At 33.7% G+C, this 21,428-nt stretch overlaps 2 protein-coding genes across 3 annotated transcripts in view; one reads left to right on the top strand and one right to left on the bottom strand.

The window, feature by feature from the left end:
* The window catches only part of LOC147071964 (uncharacterized), a 33,157-nt gene extending 23,285 nt beyond the window's left edge, over positions 1 to 9,872 (top strand). Inside the window, exons 2-5 of the mRNA XM_085946521.1 lie at positions 5,909 to 6,067; positions 6,310 to 6,402; positions 7,772 to 8,000; positions 9,593 to 9,872. Of these exons, the coding sequence (XP_085802647.1) occupies positions 5,909 to 6,067; positions 6,310 to 6,402; positions 7,772 to 8,000; positions 9,593 to 9,872 (761 nt within the window). The remainder of the gene's footprint in view (positions 1 to 5,908; positions 6,068 to 6,309; positions 6,403 to 7,771; positions 8,001 to 9,592) is intronic.
* Positions 9,873 to 12,537: 2,665 nt separating this feature from the next.
* LOC147071963 (cilia- and flagella-associated protein 91-like) lies at positions 12,538 to 19,190 on the bottom strand. 2 transcript variants are annotated; one of them, XM_085947541.1, is made up of 6 exons: positions 18,664 to 19,190; positions 17,212 to 17,873; positions 16,600 to 16,732; positions 14,244 to 14,335; positions 13,311 to 13,459; positions 12,539 to 12,820 (listed from the first exon to the last, which is right to left on the bottom strand). In XM_085947541.1, exons 3-6 carry the CDS (start codon positions 16,637 to 16,639, stop codon positions 12,706 to 12,708), a joined length of 396 nt encoding a protein of 131 aa, XP_085803667.1. In that variant the 5' UTR covers positions 16,640 to 16,732; positions 17,212 to 17,873; positions 18,664 to 19,190; the 3' UTR covers positions 12,539 to 12,705. The 2 variants fall into 2 exon arrangements, with proteins under 2 accessions (XP_085803666.1, XP_085803667.1); XM_085947540.1 differs by lacking the exon at positions 17,212 to 17,873 and having other exon boundaries at positions 12,538 to 12,820; positions 19,016 to 19,190.
* Between the last annotated feature and the right edge of the window lie 2,238 nt (positions 19,191 to 21,428).

Raw genomic sequence — 21,428 nt, 5'->3', positions numbered from 1 at the left:
AATAACGCAGAAAGCGCTATCACTCGGTGTGACTCATAATAAAAGTGAGGTGAGAGGCTTGCTTTAGTCGAAAAGATGTCAGAGTCAGTATTGACTGTCGACCGGCGACCGTTGACTGCCGACGCTCTTAAAGAGGACAATTTCTGCAGCCAGTGAGGAAAAGGGGAGCTCAGTCTGCCGCCAAGTCACTTACTGGACTTACATTGCAACAGTCCTCTCAGCGGATAACCATTTGTCTGCTTAACACTCTTCGGTTCACTCTAGAATACAAAGTTGAACTTTCTAAAGTGCAGTCGATTTATTATAGTTCTCCTTTGGCGCGTGATACCTTTTGAGGACTCGATCGCATCCTGGTTTCAACAACTCAATAGGTCGACGTGCCTACTTCGGTACTCGTCACTAATAACGTATCGTCACGCCGCTTCTCATTTAGGATTGTGTCGTGTAGAATTTTTATAACACGAAGTACTTCGGAATGTTTGATTACAGTCGGGTGCTAATTGCAACAGCTGTGGTAGTCAGCTGTTTTGTGTCATCGGCCGAATCGGCTAATCTCATTGGTGAGTTACAATAATTATATTATTATGTGAATCACTCATATAACGTTATCATTGTTATCAAGAACATTACTAATTAAACAATTATTCATCAACAATATTTTACATTACAACCCTTAAATAGGTATTGTGAGTAACAATCAATGTCCATAGTAAAATATATCACTAATACTTTCCCAAATAAAAATAATATCAGTAAATACATACGCAAAGCATTAGCTTTTCAGTTTATTTAACTATATTTATCATTGTGATTCTGTCAAAATAAATATGTACTAAGTATCCCACTAAGAAGACGTTTTAGTATTAGTATTGTATAGTACATACTAATATATTCTCAAACCTATATCAATGCACGTAAATTCGTTTATCTAGCTATTTGCAGCTTCCAGTGAACATGTAATTATTAAAAGCTCAATACTGACTCTTCATATTTAGTGAGATTTTCCATGGAAGTACGTTGGTGTCGATTAAATTAATATTACTAATTAATGTATCGGTGAATTATTGAACCATACAAGTTTTGTTTGTCTATGGCATCCTTATAATGTTGAAAGTGGTAAAAAAAATACCTGGTAGATCCGGTTTTCTTTGTCACCCATCCTCCTTTGGTATGACTCATTATACTTACTTGCATTATTCCAGCGAATGTATTATCATCATCAGTAGATAACAATAATTAATACATTACAATATGAATGTTTCTATACACATACCTACAATCATCCTTAAAAAATAGTTGGGTATATGTAGTACCTAGTACCTACATAATATGCAGAAGGTATATTATAACAATAGTGAAACTTATATTTAAGTAAGTACTCAATTGTTTTAGATAATTACAACATTTCTATATTTTTTAGGTTATGACCAAAATTAATACATAATAGTTAATTATTTTTAAATATCTCATTTGCTTAAAATGTACTAAAATTTACGATCGTTACCGCTTTTTATTTTCATAAAAATATCGTAAACGAAATCGCAGCCGTATTAAAACTGTCACCTTGAATTTTGATAAAAACTTTCTCCTGCATTAAAACATGCAAAGTGTAGGATGACTGAGAAAGTTTCAATGATAATTATTTTTTTTGCGATTACCCCATTTATATTTTATAAATATTGAAGAGATTTCCATAAGGTCAAATTTAATTAACGTGGGATTTCAGTTTATTATTAAAACTCAAGAATAGTATTTAATTGACGCTAAAACGTTTTATATCAGTATGTGCGTTTAAATTTATATAAACGCAACAAATAATTGTTTGATATCAATGTCACGTTTTCAATAAAATAAGTTGGTATCACAATATGAGAAGAAAAATGAGGCGACAAGTATCAAAAATACTTGGGCACCATTATTAATTATTAATTTAAATAAAATAATGTAAATATACATTTTATTTAGATGCCCGTGTAGAATATTATATATATATATATATATACACTTTTTAATTCATTTGGATATTGCCTTTTAAAATCACTACGAAACTACCGTATAAGATTTCGTTTAATTTATGCATTAGGATCAGACAATTTCTATTTGTTTTATAACTTCTCGCTAAGTAAATTCTTGCTTCTGAAAACGTAGGTCACTCGTTAGAGTTTCTCGATCTGGAAAATTCACATGTACATACTATGTTTGAACACTGACCATAAACCTAATTAATTAATCAAATGGCTATCGAGCATTTCTTGTAAAATAAATCCTTCCTTCCTAAATCCAAATCGAATTCTAGAGCAAATGAATAAAAGAGCTATTTTTAAATTTGTGACTCATGAAAGTTATGTATGAATATTAGTGAATTTCATCGTTGATAAACCCAACCCGCCCTGTTGAAATTGTTTTTTTTTTCTTTCATAATATTTTTTTGAAAAATCTGTGTATTTTTTAAAGATTTTTGGAAGCAGCATTTTGGGTTTCGCACGGGGGCGGCTAAGTCCCCTTAGATGGGCCTGATCGTAGTAAATGCCCTAAATGATTTTATTTATTCTGCTCATGTTTTAACTATGATATAAAGTCTTTGAGACTTTCTTGAACAGTCTGTGTTTTGTAGGCAATTAATAAGTAGGGCAAACCTGAGATAAACAAAACGTCCGAAGAAAGTTTCGCGGTCACAATAATTTTATTCTCGGTACGCAAATGACGGTTCGTGGTTACTCACTTATATTTTGATTCCTACACACACAGAGAGAGCTCTCTAATCCAGTGCTTTCAAACGTTTTTCCGCAAAATCTTAAATTTTGATTAACCAGTTAATATAAGTAACAATAATTAATACCCACATTAAACCTTAACATAGCTTTTGAGATAATATTAAAAAACTGCTATAAATAACATCATTCGCTCTAGTAATCTAATACGTCCTGGTCTACACCAAAAAACAGACGCTTGTGAACAAATTTCCGTGCTCAGTCTATTTCAATGGAAAATCAACATTGCAAACAAAATAAAAGTAGATTTGATAGTTTTCATCGTGTTAATTTCCACGCATTAATCAAAACAGCTTACATTCCATGAGACCACGCATCACCACCTCCGATGAAACACTAAAAATTTTCCCTCACACATAAGCAGTTATATTACGTTTTTATTAGCTCGTATTCTTGTTTGTCCGGTGGTTGTTTGTCCAGTACAAATCTTGCAATCGATTTTTAACTAACTTCCCGACTAGCTAGACATTTGAAACTTTTAAAATATATCAGAACACGATGCCAATGCATTATTTTAATACTTTTAGCCATCTTTAAGTAGAATTGAACTCATTTTCAATTAATTCTGTTTTGTATGAAAAGTTATTTCGGAAGAAATCCGTAATCCAATCCACTATTATTGGTTGCTAAGTGGGTGATCCTAGCAACTAAATTATTAATATATACGTGCGTTAATATGGAAATCAAAATGACATTTCAGTATTCTATATTTGTTTGTTTGTTTGTTTTTTATTTACTTCATATCAAGTACAAGTTTGAGCATATTGAGCATAATAATTGAACAGAGAATTTAAAAATGTTGTATATAAAAAGTTCTTTTTATCCTGTAATTATTTAAAGATACTTTCCATTCGCGGCAGACTACAAAAAACAAGAACATTTGTATCTAATCCTAGTAAGTACCTACATATAGGTCTCTAATAGGTATAACTTTAATTTTTATTATTATTCTAAATTATAGGATAGTTTGAGTTGAATCGATAGTCGAAATCAAGATATTTTTGAGTGGTTTTGTTAGTTCAAGTACTCTTGGCCTCCTTTGACAACATGAAACAATAACAAAAATACAGAAAAAATATGTATTAACAGTTTTTTTTATAATATTATATGCATTGGTTCGCACACTAGTGGTTTCCAAAAATGTTCGTCTCGCGGCACCTTTCATGTCTAAATAATATTTTCTAACGGCAACCTAAATATTTTAATTAGTGGGATGAGTGAGGTTGCCATAATCCACACAGTTTTTCAAGTCTGTAAATCGAACTAGACACAGCTACCAAGTGACAGAACCTAAGCAAAGTTCCACCCTAGGCTCAAAATGCAACACCATGTAATTTATTTCAAGTCTCTGGTATACATGACGTATAGACGTGGCAATACTACAGCTACCCTCATTTCTCCTAATCTTAAATTCGTGTGAACTTATCCAAACTATGTTCCAGAAAGTATTTTTGAAACCAGTTGCTAGAGGAAAAGCATTCGAGCTCACAAGTGGGATCCGCCATTATGAGCGTTTTATTAATATACTTCAGCTTGAGGCATGGTCTAAAAAGATCGTGACTGTGCGACGCGCGGATTGTGCAAATACCGAACGAAATATAATCTGTCATAAAAATTCAACATGCGCCCATTTAATGTTATGTTTATTGTTATATTCGTAATAATAATAATATATTCATTGAAATGTTTTCTTTTTCGAGTACATGCGAAACGTTTAACGTTTTTTAGTCATCTTTACACGATATAAGAATATATTCCTTCGACGCCACCATAAAACAAATTGACGTGCTCACATCTTGACTGCCGCTCTCCGATTGGCGACAAGTGCGAAATTTCAACCATCTTATTGTTGAAAATTATTTGCCGTTTCACTTACGTATGGTCTTAACCCACCGAAGTAAGATACGTCTGAAAAGGATAGCTGGATAAATATATCATTCCGGTATTCTACGTCTGATACAGCTATTTGAAATATTTTGGATAGTAATAGGTGGTCTGTACATAGACCTTTTTCTGAATGTGTTGCACCACGGGAGATGAAAGTTGATGACAGATGCAGGCTGCCATGCAAGTGTTTATGAAATAATAATACCCATAATAAATGAGATAATTATTAACTAACATACTTAATAATACTTTTAGTTTGAAATAATAATTGCTTATACAGGACCACGACATTCCTTAACTGGTACAAAGATTTATAAAGTGTATGTCAAAATAATACATTTTGTTTAAATCAAATCGAGCTTCATTATCGTGACCATACTAAAATGAGATTCGATATAAATAAATAGCATTTCAAGCTATAGGCACACATTTTTATTTTTAGTGATGTACAATTTGTGTCAGTATTAGTGATAGTTATTATTTTTCATATTACCTACCCATATGGTTATAATTATTTTTATATTTTGTACAACAAACATATTTTGTATTTTATCTATATAGAACAGTGATGGTGAACCTATGGCACGTGTGTCACTAGTGGCACGCGAGATGATTTTGCATGGCACGCGAATGTTTTATGTTGAAGAAAAAAAATATAGTTATTTACTTAACAATTTAAATAAATTAGCACAAGTTTTACAAATAAATATATATTTTTTAGTTCATTCATGAAACGACGGAATTCATCCATAAATGACAGATCGCATTCTATAAAAAATGGCAGGCAGATACTCTTCAAGAATAAGCATTAAGAATGTTTAATTTAAATTGCATAGGTCGCGGCCCATAGGTTCAATGCGTCAGACATAATAATATCACACGGACCTCAACAGGCGGCGGGGAAAGCCGCGCTGCGAACCTCTGATTTTAATCGATTTACAATCATTTTACAATGCTTGAGACCACTGTAGCGAGAGAATGTCACGTCTGATTGGAGATATTCTAGCGTTAATTTATGCATAAAGAGTCAATCTAAGTAATAGTATACTCAAGAACTCAATTATAATTTTTGAACTTTTAAAATAGAATTCATATATTAACTATTTTTCATGTATTCCCTATGTCAGCACGACAGACAGTCAAACAAATATTTTTGGGAAAATATGGCACGCGTACGTAAAAAGGTTCGCTAACCCTGATATAGAAGATAATAAGTTAATACATTTTTAATTGTTTTGTTGTCGACACAGATTTAATAGAATGGACAATCGGAGAGAAAAGCCCCGAACTACGAGCGGAGAGTGATGGTGACGCACCCCCAGGGGGGCAGAGAAACTGCTTGTGCGATGGACCCTCCTGCATTTGCTGCATGGATTTCAATCTCACCTTTGTAGATCTCGGAGGACCAGGTACCGCTTTCACTTTAATTTACTATAGCAAAATATCAAATTAATACCTATTCAATGTCATCCCCGCAAAATGCATATTAATTAAATGTTATTCAACTCCCGTTTTTATTATTAATATAAGAATATGGTAGCTAAGCTACGAGTACCTACCTAAACTTATCACAGTCTACCTACCTAAGTTTTCAGCATTGAATTTATTATTTTTGGCTAATAATAATTAGCATACTTTATCTTATTTTCAGGTTGCGTACGAATGAAATATTTATCACAAGACGATGGATTTGCAGTCAACGTCTCATACGGAAACAACCTTCTTCACAGTCAGATTGTCAAAGGTATATAATAGAATATGTAAACACAGCCCTATGTTTCACTTAGGTGCTTACTCCAGCCGGAGTAATGTGGACCTTCCCAAAGTGAAAGTATAATGCGAGGATTGGTCAGCAATTTGTTCTACGCTGTAAAGTCTAGGTAAGACTGTTCGAAAAGATTTTATCAGAGCGTTGGAGCGGACCTAGGGGCGGCAGGTTATATGAAAGTATGGTGAAGCTGGCAGGTTATATAAAAAAAGTATGGTGAAGCTGGCAGGTTATATAAAAAAAGTATGGTGAGGCAGGCTGGTAATCAATTTGCGGCATATACTATATTCATTAGATTTTAGGACAAAAAATTGATAATAAAAAAACAACCGGAGCAGTGCAGCACTACAAATTTTTGGTGCTCCGGTTAAAATCTCATTGCTCCAGTGCTCCGTGCTCCTGCTCCGAGCTCCGCTCCAACGCTTTGGATTGTATGAAGGAAGTATATTACCATCACCGGTACCCTGGATTCAAAACCAACAATATTTTATACGGTAGCACAGCCGATAATATTTGAGTAATGTTTTAGCATACTAGGCGCACATGTCCAGCATGGTCGCTGTTAGTCACTTCCAATCCGCCAGTAGCTGATGACACGCTCAACGGTTACCGCTGGTATGCCTCAAATTTAATACAAACTAGGAGAAACTGTACAAATATACCGCCGTGTATTGTGAAAATATGTAAAAATAAATATATGAAGAAGAAAAAGAGCCTATGGGACTAATTTATAATATTAGATCCTGGGTGCGCCACTGGATGGTGGAGTCAGGCTCCGGAACTGACCACTACGCTACACAAAATAATATGTACCTACATATCGATATTATTTGATCAAAATGTTTTTCAGGATAGATTATCAACGAGTTTGTGTTTTACCGGGGAAATTCTATTTTAAATTAAATTTCAAAACATACCCATAAATAGTTATTAGGAATTTTATTATTCACCATAAGAACACTTAATATATCGGTAGCTTAGAAGGAAATACCACTCATCAGGAAATTGAAATATATGCGTTTTTCCTATTTATTTTTTTAGTTTTTTTGACCAGTGTTTCTCAGAATTTTCGATAAAAATTATACATTTAAAAATCATCTCCGCTAATACAACACTTATTGAGACGTAATTTTAATAAATGTTATTTTTTCAATATTATTCGTATTTTTTTATTACGCAAAATCGCGTTCAAATTGTAAAAAAAGACAACTGAAATTCAGACTTCCTCGATATTTGTTATAGTTTTCGATTCGCTCACAAATTGTAGTTGTCGGACCCTTTAACCATAATGATATTGTTTCATGTATACCTTTACACTCAGAAAAAATATTCATATATATTACAGGACCGAATCCAGAACCAACGTGCATGAATGTAATATCTCGCGTTGCACAACTTTGCGCGCGACTCACCGAGCTGGCGCCGACTGCCGATGGCCTTCGGGGATGCTTGCAGTTGGAGCCCACACTTCTCGGAGATCCTCAGATCGAGTTTCCTCTCGGCTGCTTCCGATCTGGCCCTGAAGGCATGACCATGGAGCCCGTCAGGTCCAACACTACCGCAGTAGATGAAAGGTGATATTATGCGGGGCCCGCAACAAAACTGATAAATGTTCCAAGTCGAAATTTAGTAGCGGTGTAATTAAGATAACCTACTGATAATGACTTCGGTAGGTATTATTGTCTTTTACCATGCACGATCAACAGTCCACAACTTCATTGTGTAAAAAAAGATTAAATAATACATCAGTAAGTGTTATCAACCATAGGTAACAAAATATATGAAAATTAAATATACCTACTAGTTTTAGTTATTTTCAGAAGTAATTTCTACACCATTTTGGGCTTTTTGAAAAGGTAGATTCAGGTTGATTTTAACTGTATGCAACCCCCAATCCATATATGGAAAAAATACACATCATTTAGATAAATGGAATATTAGTCCTTATTATTCGTCAGGACCTCATGACAAATAATTATGATCTGGATGATTCGGCTGTCGAACAGTCTATGAACGGGTTTTTCCCACTCGTCTCGGCATTCTACGACACGCAAAATATGTGGCCACTGGAAGACTCGTGACACTCATAAATTGGTGCAACTATCTAGGGCATCCAATATTTGCTTTAATATTTCGATGCGGCATGTCTAAAAGTTAAGACCCAAACGGACACTAACGATTCTAATAATTAAGTTAAGCGCATTCGATAATCACTCTTGAATGACGACAGCTCGCAATAACTTGTAAGTGAACACCCATATTTATACCTACGGGCCAAGCTTAGTGTCTGAGTATGGGGAATATATCTGTAAAAATGCAGTATTTCACGGTAAAAGCGACGAGAAGCTATATTGCTCTGCCTAAGTAAAAAGACAAATGGTTTTAGAGAAATGAAAACCCAAGTTTTAAACTACCTACACCTACACGAGTGTATATTTAGGGATTATGTCAAAACAATCCAATAATTTTACATAGTACCTATAAGAGAAAATGTAGTTTAAAACTTGGGTTCTCATTTCACTAAAACCAAAAACACTGTCTTTTTACTTAGGCAGGGCAGTAAGAGGAGTAGACAGAGTAAACATGGAAGTCCTTGGCACCTGCTAGATTTTATTAAGCCCGGCAATAAAAATTTATATAAAATTATTATGAATATTTTTCAAAATGGACTGCTTCCAAACCATTGTGTGTGCGCGCCTGGTACGCACAATACCTTTTGGCACCTAATTGGGATGCTCTACTACAATCAATATAAAAAGATGATAATACTTTTATGAGGATTTACTAAACCTAAATCACCTATCAACCGATGATAGTATTAGGTACCTAAAAAGCAGAATTTATTATCAAGAGTGAATTAGTGATGACGGCACTGAGAGAATTTTGCATCAAAGCCGTCTTCATTTTTACTGATAGTGCCTACCTACCTAGTCTTTTTAATTTTTCAATGCATAAGTATATTATTGTAGTTCATGATCATATTATAACTTTTTGTAATTTTACATTTTTTATTTATTTTTAGCTAAGTACCTACCTATATACTTTCTCAATAGAAATAACGCAACTTTTTGCGATAAATCAAATGATGCCTTGTATTCGGTAGGTATTTTAAATGAACTGAATTATATTCCATCGGTATTTTAAACTCATACTTTGTTGAATGCAGTGAATCAGAGACGGATGAACCTGACACGGTAGGCGGCATCAACACTGCAGAGATAATCCAAGCAGTCAATGAGTCCGCAGAGGAGGGCATCGCATTCTTCTCAAATCTATTGGGACTCACCTTCGGGAAATCGAACAGCACCGAAGAGGCAGGTGATAAAAATTCAACAACCCTGACGGTCGGTGAAACACAATCACTTCCCAGCACAACGCAGCCTGATAAAAACCAAAAAAGAGGAGGGAAAAACTTACATCTTAACACACAATTGAATGAAGTTTAAATATTCTTATATATCCTTATACCATAAAATTATGTACAATATTTTCCACCACTTCAATTTCAAAGTATTCCTTATAACATGGCCTAGTGAGACAGCTGTATTTAGCCAAATAGTGCAAAGATTTTTTCTAATAGCTAAGGGTTTCTGAAGTTTTTCCAAATTGTGTATTTTGAATTTTAATATGCTTATAAGATCAATTAACTTTTGTTTATTAAATTTATTCATTAGATTCACTGCTGACTCAAAAGTATTGCCAATCAATTCATTGATTATTATTACTTATTTATTGTTGTATGGATACATCATCCAATTTAATGTATATTTATGTTATGAATTAATTGTAATGTATGTTTAAGAAAAACTGTTTGAATATCCCAAATACAGTACACTCTCAGTAATCCGCCGCTCGATTATCCGACAACTAATATATTCCGCCGTTATTTTTACTAGTTAAAAGCACAAAATCATCGCCGGTATTCGATTGTCAAATTCAGTAGTCCGCCGCGTACAAACAACGCAGATTAGACGGGTTTATTTTGGAAACTTCTCCTTCGTAAAACATACATTCATCGCAAAGAAAGTAATGTGCCAGGGAGGAAAGTGCCCAAGGACCGCATCACTAAATTATGCCGTGCTCCAATGTAACCGGGACACACAAAAGGAAGCTTTTGGTCATAGGGAAAGCCAGGAATTCTAAGCCATTCAAGAATATCTGCCTGACTGGTTGTGTCAAGTGATTTACTGTATATTATTTGGTTAATAAACTTAGTTTAATGGATAATTTAGTAAATACTTGATTTTGATTATAAATAAAATCATAATTTGCTAGTACAGGAGGACCTCGACTTTCGCACATAATTGGTTCCTGAAAAGGTGTGCGAATGTTGAATGTTCGAAAGTAGAGGGAAGTAAAAAAAATTAAATTGTGTGTATTTTGAAATATTTATTTATCAAGTAAATATAGGATGTTTAAAAGACATGTTTAAGTGGGGTTTGCGGGTGTTTCCCTTAAAAAGTTATCAAGAGTTAACTCTTTGCCACTCTTCTTTTTCTTATTTTAAATAAATTATTTTAAATGGTAAATCATTAACTTTACAATATTGCTTAACTGCTGGCACGAAATGTAAAGTGAACCAATCTTTTAATATTAACGCAGTAAACCCAGGCTTTTTTATTTGATTACTGTAGGAAATTCTTTATCCTTCCCTTTCAATGCTCTGGGATTTTCTGGTTGATAAATTAACATTGGCATCAATTTTAAATCACCAGCCAATTTTCCACCAAGAAGCAATGTCAATCGGTTTTTAGAAGGTTTATGCCCTAGGGCAACTGATTCTTCCTTAGATAAGAATGTACGACTAGGCATTTTTTTCCAAAATAAACCTGTGTCATCTGCATTAAATATTTGGCTAGAGGAATATTCTCCATCTTCAATAATTTTGGATAATGAGGAAATAAATTTTTTTGCAGTATCTTTATCCGCATCAGCCGATTTTCCAGTGAATTTAATATAAACCAACTGTTACTTGCTTGAAAAATCGTGTTAGAATCTTCTTTTTCTAGCCTTTCAATCTTTGTACAAACTAAGAGCCTTTGCTTGAATAATTGATATATTCAGAGGGACACCCTTTTGATGTTGGTCGTCGATCCATGATGACAAATATTTTTCCATTTCATCCATAACTATGCCGTGTCCTTTAGAAACAACCTTTAAAGATAATATATTTCCACAATTTTGAACGTATTCCTTAATTTTATTTTTATTTTCCAAAATTGAACATATCGTAGTAGACCTGTTTGTATCATACGAACGTCCGATTGAAGCAAAAGATTCACCGCAATCAGAACGTCATGTGAAGTTTATAAGTCCTTGATTTCTTTTTGTTCGTATCAACACTGCAGTTTTTCCGTTTCTCACTCATGTTTATAAATTTTTAGGGTGAAATATTTCAAATGAAGAAAATTAGAAAAACGCACAACATGACACGCCCCGCACGCGCTTCTGCGCAAGCCACCTATCCTAGCTAACTCACAAGCAAAGTGACGGGTGCGAGCAGGATGCAAGTGACGCAAGAAATGCACTTGCTTGTGAGCGAGCGAGAAGGGGATATCTTAACCCCACGGCCAGCGCGACGTTTTAAAAAAACGTTTTTTTTTTAATGTGCGAAATAGCGAATTGTGCGAAAGTCGAACGTTCGTAAGTCGAGGTCCGCCTGTACAAATTTCTCAAAAAAACTATTTTTACGAAATACCATATATAATTTTTACCATATTTTGTATGTATGCCCTATAATCCGCCGCTTTCACTAATTGGACACTTGTCTGGTTTATGGGGTGGCGGATTACCGAGAGAGTACTGTTGATAATAAACCACATTATTTGGATAAAATGCTATCGATATGAAAATATATTTCAATATATTTGAGGTTATTTTTATCCACATTCTGCAACTGTGCCTTTGAGTGGTCATTTATTTATTCTTATTATCAATTAATAGATACGTTCCTAATTTACAGATTCCAAATACATTTTAAAATAGATATACTTGAATTGTAAGGTTTCTTGTCAATAAAAAATAAATGTACTTAATATTTTTTCAATTGTATGTTTTTTTTTAAACCTTCAACTACTTTAAGAAATAAAGAAAAATAAAACTTCATATTTTAATTATAAGTAATGAATTTATTTTATTAGTGAATCTATTGTTACATACAAATTAATTTATAATTGATTGAATTATTGAAGTATTGGGGGCAAGTCATTTTCCAGTGTTCTCCCACATATTTGGTTTCATTACTAGAAAAAATGTTAATGAATCTCATTATATTTTGCATCAACTTTCCGCCTGATCGGTATCTTGTTCTTTGGGCAAACTCTTCAGAGTTTGAGGTAAGACGACGTTCAGAATGAGCTCTGCAATAAATTCAGCACTATCCATTTCGTTACCACTGAAAAAAAAAACATTGAATTGAAGCTACAATAAAAAGGTTACCGTAATATCTTTATGGCAGATACAAGCCCCCCGGCCCCTCATTAACTATTCTGTAAAATATAATTGACATGAATTTACTAATCACATTTGGCAACAGAAAAAAAACTTTATATTTATTATTCTTGTTAGCAAGGTATGATTAAAAAATCTTGATGACAATATTCAAACAACTAAATAATCATACTACAGTACTGTACAATTCAATATGAGACATTATATATTTTTTCTGATTGTCCCCAATGGTGTAAAGGCAGAAGTGGTTACCGTTCAAAATCTTGGGTATGGCCAATTTTCATTGCATTTTTGCGTTAGATAAGTCAATTGAGCAAATGGTTGACAATCATTTCACCTAGATAACCTCCACATTTTGGAGACCGATTTGGTAATATAAGTACATTTATTTGAGCAATAGATATTATATAGATTGACGATACAACATGTCATACTTCTGATTCAGCCGCAAGTCTTCTTCCTGCATGGCGTCAGCGAGTTTTTGTACTTCACCTTCAGCTAATAAACTGGCTTCCTTCGCAACAGTGGCGGAGAAAATCTTTTTCAATGTTACCTCTAAGCTTTCCTCGGTAACTAACATAATCTGTAAAGGAATTATAGCATACATACAGACTAAATATTAACTATAAGAAAAGCCCACATGGGTAGGCTTTTCTTAGTCACGCATATAGGAGCCTTGTATAGATTCACAAAAGAAGTGAATTAAAATCAATAATACCGAAGTATATTGGCCACTTATATATATAATTACATTGTCTGATCCATTTAAGAACAGATTTAAAATTAATTCTCATCAAAAATGTATAAATGATGTACCTATCGTACAGATTGCCTAGTAACAATGGATTTAGATTAGTAAGTTCATCAGTTCATCAATTCGAATATTTTATTTAGAATGGTCAATAAATGTAATATATTAAAAATTTGTGACTAACTACGATGTGACTTTGTATCAAATCAATACAGAGTTGCATATAAATGTAAATTTCTAACATTCAATATCTCTAAAAGTGTCAATTTCTTCAAAAATCTCTACAATTCAACTGAAAAATCTCAAGGCCGTTTGTAAATCAAAGTGAAAGTGTCAATAAAAAAAAATGGCATTTACACGTTATATTCTTCAAAATCTCTTAGCGTAACAATATATAGAATGATAATGAAATCAACGAACTTTTCAAAACATTCATCAATTCAATTCACTGTCCCATGCACAGTGTTAATCGTTGCAATCATACTAATAATTTACTAGCAGCATCAATAGCAGACATATTTCTGCAGTAGTTGTATTGTAGAAAGTATATTATATAATTTTAGATAAATTCTAATGCTTCAAAATTTTTGAGTAACATTGTTGCATCCTCGGTTACCTGTGAAAACATTTCATCATGTTCACGGCGACGTCTTTCTTCAACTTGTCTCCTGCCTGCCTCGGCTGCTTCACGTTTACATCGTTCACTTTCTGTTACAAAAAAATATAACAATCAAGAGCTTGTTATTATATTTACCAGTGGCGAAGGGTGACTTTTGGAAAGAGGTAGGCTGTGGAGATATGATAAAAAGAGCACACTTGTCAGGTATACTTACGAGAATAGTACGATATTTACTAATAATGAATAGGCACACACTAATAAATGATAACGACACACTAATTCAATGAAACTTCAAAAACTCATTGACGACATAAAAATGAGCGATGTGTTTAAATTACGTATTTTTCAAAACATGTATACACATCAAAAATCATTAGATAAAATTTATTTTTATTTTTAAAAACAATCTATAGGTACTTACTTATTTATTAATATTCGATTAAGCGCCGTTGAAATTATTATTTTAATTATCTAATTATTAATGATTTTGGACAAAGTGCGCAGTCGTGACAACAATATTATGCGCGAATGTTTTAGGCTCTGCGAAAGGAGCTTGCCTCATTTCGTACAAATCAGCAGACTTGCTGAGGTTACGAGACGTAAAGTCCATACGAAAAAAACTCAGAATTATTCCAAACATAATCGGAAATTTATTTACGTCGAGAAGTCGCGGAGCGGCGTTTATTATTTAATTTACGGCGCGGCGCGCTGTGGTTTTTTTAATACCTTTGCAGTTGTTTTGTAAACTGTGTAATACTGTAATACATTCCTACATATGCGATCTCGTTGGCAAAATAAATTATTGTTATATAACATAAAATAATGAAGTGATTAAGTATATAAATATGTCAATATGCAATTAAAAAATATTTTTCTTAAGAAGGTAGGCTTTAAATAATCGCCTAGTATGGAGTCTTCGCCACTGATATTTACAAGCAGTGGCTGCTCATGGTCATAAAAACAGCTAGCTAGGGCCGTAAATAAACTACAACATCCATGCTTTATTTTTAAGCATTAAAATAACTTATTGACTGAGGGAATTTAAATCTAGCGACCCAGAATTCAGATTTCGGCATCTTCACTTTGATTGGTTAGATCAGGGGTTCTTAACTTTTTTGCGGTAACGGGCGCATTTGAGATTTGGGATAAGATAGTGATGGGAGCAGATCGGATTTCTAAAAAAACCAAATTACTGGAATCTATTTTCAAATTGCTTTAAAACCATCTTAAGGTGTGTAATAAATAATTTTACGTCAAAAATATTTTCACCAATCACTTCTTTCATCCTTAGAAAATGTACAAGAAAATTTTTCGAAAGAATATTTTTTATCCAAAACTATATTTTAGCTTTGAAGGCTTTTATGGAACTAATCATTTCTGCCACATCTTTATTTTTTCCCTGTAGTTCATGATTTAAATCGTTTAATTTTTCACAAATATCAGTCAAAAACCCATCCGTATCAGTCAAAAAAAGTCCATCAGCCAATGATGGTTATCTAATTATTCAAATGTTTGACCTTTTGAAATGAAAATTTTTTTAATCTCTTCCAGAAGATCAAAAAATTGACGAAGAGCTTTACCCTTACTTAACCATCTTATATCTATGTAAAATAAGGTCAGCTTGTGAGGAATTATACTTTTCTACAAGGGCTTTAAAAATTCTGTGTGATAAAGAACTTGTTCGAATATTGTTGTTTATTTTCAGAACAACATTCATGACATGTTCAAAGGATATTTTGGCACATAATGCTTCTTGATGAATAATACAATGATAATTCATAAACTACGTGAAGTGGTTAATAGTTCTTCTTTTACACTAAAATCACTGAATACCATCCATATGCATACTGCCAATTGTGCTATATCAGATATATCTATCTGTCGACTCGTCTAGTTGCAGTGAGAACCATTCCCATTCACAAAAAATCCTTCAAACAGCGTATCGGCACCCGAGAGAAATGCTTTCTTAATTAATTCGCTGGCTAATTAAAACTTATTCGTAAAATAACAAAAATATGGTTATTTGGTTGCGATTTCAATAAATAATTTTATTAAAAGTTATTTAATACTTTGCCGGGGGCGCACGAAAATGGCATGCATGTGCGCCCGCGGACACGCAATTAAGAACTCCTGGGTTAGATATATAGTGGTAGGGCCAGACCCCCCAAAAACGAATAAGAAACATTTCAAATAAATAACAAATGTCATCTTTGTTAGCCAGTAACACATCGATTATCCAGATTTTATCAGAAAGAAGCATGAACAGTAAAATTTTCAAGATTTCTAGATTTACATTATCCAGATCACCCTCATCCCCGATAATTAATGGAGGTTCAGCTGTTGTTTTAGTTACCTGCAGCTCTCAAAATGTCAGCATTATTTTCCTCTTCCATCTGCACGTCCAACTGTTTGCTCAGAAGATGCAAAACTCGGCCTGCCGTCTGATTTTTCAAAATTTCATATGCAGGTGGCAGTGTTTCAGAATTCTAAATGAAAGGTAAACAAATTTGTGCAATCATTGTGTACTTCAAGGTCATTCAAAACATTCATTATATTATCCATTGCCATATGTAACAATATAAAATATTATTACATTATGAGGGTAAAGGTGACAAAAATACGCAAGACTTTTTTGAATATTATTTATTCAAAGATACAAGTTTTAATTGTAACAACCATCGAATTGTCATCATTATCTGACAACTTCTTTTGTTAATTATTAACTTAGCGTCTCTAAACAATTCAATTTAGAAACAGACATGATTAATCCTTTCCACGCGGACGGGACACCTGTTGTACACTAATTAATTGGCCATTCGATATAATTAGCATGTTATTTAAATGCGGTAATTAAATAGTGTAATGCTAAATGCTCCGCGGTAAACAAGTTAATAAACTAAACTAAAAAATATAAAAGTCTATATTCTCCATAGGCAAAACTGCTTTCGGCTTTCCTGATGATTACCTATTCTTATTAAAAGTCTCTGCACAGGTAGATTTGTCAATAATCCTTCTCGGCGTGTGACCACTTTACATCTCTTCGGTTTTACAATTGTCAATTAACCCATCATCATATTGCTACAAGTTTTTCAATTGCTCCATTATTATAATATATGCCCGAATTCTCTTGCACCAGTCCAAGTCATAATATGCAATGTAACATATTATATTTTGTTTCAGATTAATTTTTCGCCATTAATAGAATGAAAACAAACAGATTATGGCGTAAGATTCTACCCTCCCAAATCAACTTAAGTATGTCATATTTTCATAAATGGCAACAGTTTTCCTCAAAATGAATTCTGGGTGTTTTCATTTATCTGTAATATTTGTGGCACGGGACAATTCATTGAAGAGTCCTTTGAACATAACTCTGTTAATCAAGTCTTCTGTCAAAATTTGCTGGATACTGTTCATTCTCCTCATTTTGGCAGCAATATTCATAGCGATGGCGTCAAACTCATCCATTCCGCTGTGTTGTGATATATTGGTGCGTGCTCTCTTTAAGGGTGGGTGCGGTATTACTGGTTCACTTAATGGTATTGGTGCAGCAACAGTAGCAGTTATTTTCTTATCGCACATTGATGTTGATGATGATGATGTTGAAGGTCTCGGGAATGGTACGCTCTGTAACAAAGATACCAAATATTTTTTTTTTCATCCAACCAAACTCTCTAGACAAATATGATAAATTATTGTATTTGAAACAACATTTGATAAAGCTATTTAAAAATGGTTTCTTGTCAAGTTCTTCACAAGTTACTATTTAAAACCAATATTTAAGTAATGCCTTTTTAACAGATAAATTATTTAGAAGTTAGATAGCTAAAAGAAACATGCTGTCCCTGTATGTATGTAACATTGTATCTACGTATCTGACTTATGTAACATCCGTAAATCAGTAAATCAAGTAGTTTAGCCGTGTATTCACAAGACGGTCGTTTAAGAGCTTATTTCTTTCTAAATCGATGTCATTATCAGAACACAGCTCAAGAACAGGAAATAGGTTTTAAAATATAAACTGTTAAAATTAAAATGCCAATGACGCTTGTAAAATGTTACATTATTTTTACAAATTTCAACATTAGATACTATTGGCCACTGGACCAAGAGAAATGTCGAAGTGGAACAGCATGTATACCAGTGACAAAGGATGGAGGTAGGCTGTGGAGATCCAAAAAAAATAGTACACACTATACATGGTTAACTAGAGTTTACTAGTAAACACTAGACAAAGTTTATTATGCATTAGGTATTTGTCGGATCTCCATAGCCTACATCCAGCCTCCACCGCTGATGTATACACTCTAGCTACCTATATGCCATCCTAATTCGGATTGAGTATAGTGTCACTATGAATGCAAACAATCACATTGTAATTTTGTCTTGTGTACAAACTGAATATAAAATTACTTACAGCAACATTGTTACATTCGTTTTCATCTTCCGAACCATCTTCGTTTGCACTAAAAATAAGTTCGTCGCACGTTTTTATGTCCAAGAATTCATACTCCACCCCATTGGTGGGAGAGTCCTGGTCCTTTGTGAAGAGTAACAATTCGTAATACCAAAGTTTCGGTACATATAAATCTTCTATCCCTACGCCACTTATTCGCGACGCCTCCACTTTCTTCACTTCTTTGCGAAAACATCCTCGTATGTTTTGAATTTTTTTAATGACATAATCCTTATTAGCAACCAAGTCTACTTTCTTGTAATGCTCAACGAGAGCATCATAACCTTTACTTTTCAAGTGTTTGTTTGCATACTCTTTCGATTTCGTTTTCCAAAGTGCCGGGTGAGCTTTGTATATATTAATAAACTCGACTAAAAAATCTTTTGTAAAATATCGTGCATCAGCAACCATCTTCTTCAAAACTAGTTTAATAATTTATATCAAAACTTTTGACGCTATTGGTATTTTATTTCCTTCCATGAAACGTCAGTCAAAATATATACGGATGGGGTATAGCGGTATAGCTAATGTTGCCATCTTTTTGTAACAAAAAAGTATTTCGGCTTCAAATAAATATAAAGTACGCGGTTATCTATGGTTGAAAAATATAAAGATTTTTTTTCATTAAAAAATACGGAAAATTTGAGGAATTTAGAAATCAATACCGTAGAATTTTAAAAAACCCATTTTAAATTGATGTTAAGGCTTTTTATCCATTTCAACAACTATTTTCCTCCATTACCATATTATAGAACTTTCCACCAAATTATAGTATGGTAGGTACTAGATACCTATTATAATACTTAGGTACCGAAATTATACTACTTTGGGCGTAAATTTTTAAGAAAGCCTTCACCTATTTGCTTTATTGGTCGAAAGAGGTATACCTTAAAAAAGTAGTCTCGGATTTTTTTTTTGGTGACAAGCAAAAAACCTAATCTTTACATTTTCAACATAATATGTGACAACATGTAGGTATAAATAAATTTAATATTCTAATCATGCTACACTATCATGAGGGTCACTAGTTTTGGTAATACATAGTCGGAGGGGCACCGAGCAAGGGAAAGTTATGCAATGGATTTAATGTGAGTATAGTTGACAATAGCAACCATAACAATAGTAGCCCTGCCTAATTCCTGCACATGAGAAGACGTCGCATCTACACTTTGATTGATCCACTATTACATAATTCACATGAGTAGGTAGGTACCTATATGAAATACTAATGTATATTACATAAATAATAAAAATTATCTGTAGCAGCAGGCAGTAATTTTCCGCTGCGATATTTTGAATTAAAATACAAATAATAAATTAGATAGGTAATGGTAATGTTCAGTCAATAGATGCTGTAGAATTATTGTAGATACTGAGCATCTCCATAAATATGACGTATTCAATAAATTACTCTAGGTATGTAATAATAATAATAATAATAATATAATGTATTTATTGCGAAATTCAGGTAGCTAATCTTCTTTTAAAGGTTCTATATTATTATATTCCTTGAGACTTTCATAGTTGGTTTTTTATTGTTCACATTCGATATATTTATGGTAAATATATTATGTAAAATCTACTCCGAAAAATCTTTGGACCCACGTTGTAAAATGGGAACTACAGAATAAAAATGAACCATGAGTTGGAAGAGCTGATTGAACAGCAAACAATCATAAGATACTGTAAATCCCATGTGGAGAGAATGCCTGAAGTTAGAGCGCCAAGGATCATGACGAAGTGGCTACCCCAACGGAAGAGACCCAGGGGCCGTCCAAAAAGGATATGGGCTGACGCCGTAGAAGTGGACTGGCTTCATATAGGAAGAGCCAGTAACTGGAGAAGTGTGGCGAGAGACCGGAATGAGTGGAGAGCAGTTGTGGAGGAGGCCAAATCCCACCCCGGGATGTAGCGCCGTGGAAGAAGAAGAAGATATTATGTAAAATATTGCTGAGCTACCATTATTTCACAATATCCTACGGCATACACCATACCACTTCATCGGCCGCCCTCCAAGATTCAATTAATCACAAACTCTATGTAGATAATAATTTACAATTATTAGTATTTATATGTATTTTTTCAAAAGCTTCCCTACAAGCAAAAGCCACCGCACGCCATCGATAGGTATAGGTAAATCATTCTACAGTGGCTCCATGGGTACGTTGATACCGCCTAAACCATGGCATCCTCAAAGGATCCAAGGCCATGACGCCTGAACCATCATTGGGCGGATTCATGCAAACATGAGCAGATCGACTACAACACAGAAATTTCTAGCCTGTAAGCTTAGATGAAAGAAAATTTTATAGTCACTGATACACCCCTGTTACAGGCGGGCTTCTCCCGGTGTAAAATAATCATTTAGTAGTCTTAAGTCGAAACGTAACCCTGACCTCTAGAAACGGCTTCATAAAACATCTAATCTGATTCCTTGCTGAACCACGTAAGTATTTTTTATTCATAAGTAAAGGCCTTCGCCCGGTGTGTGAAAATCACATATTGGGCGGAGGTGTAATTAAGATAAATTTAATTTAATTTAAAAAGTGTAAATGATGATGGATGAAAGAGATAATTTTAAGACTAAATATAAGTATTCAAATATAATAAATTTTGCCGCACATTGCGCAACGGTGAAATCCTCGCGCGCCGACGCCAGGGTCAGGCTCGTGATTCGCCGAATCAAAGATCATGGGATCAGATTTGGCCAATCACGAGTCCTTTTT

This window comes from Rhyacophila brunnea, unplaced genomic scaffold (genome assembly GCF_057557595.1).
Source record: "Rhyacophila brunnea isolate RB1 unplaced genomic scaffold, BYU_Rbru_1.0 scaffold_2, whole genome shotgun sequence".
Lineage (NCBI taxonomy): Eukaryota > Metazoa > Arthropoda > Insecta > Trichoptera > Rhyacophilidae > Rhyacophila > Rhyacophila brunnea.
Note: the sequence above shows the minus strand (reverse complement) of the source record. Positions and strands in the feature narration are given on the sequence as shown.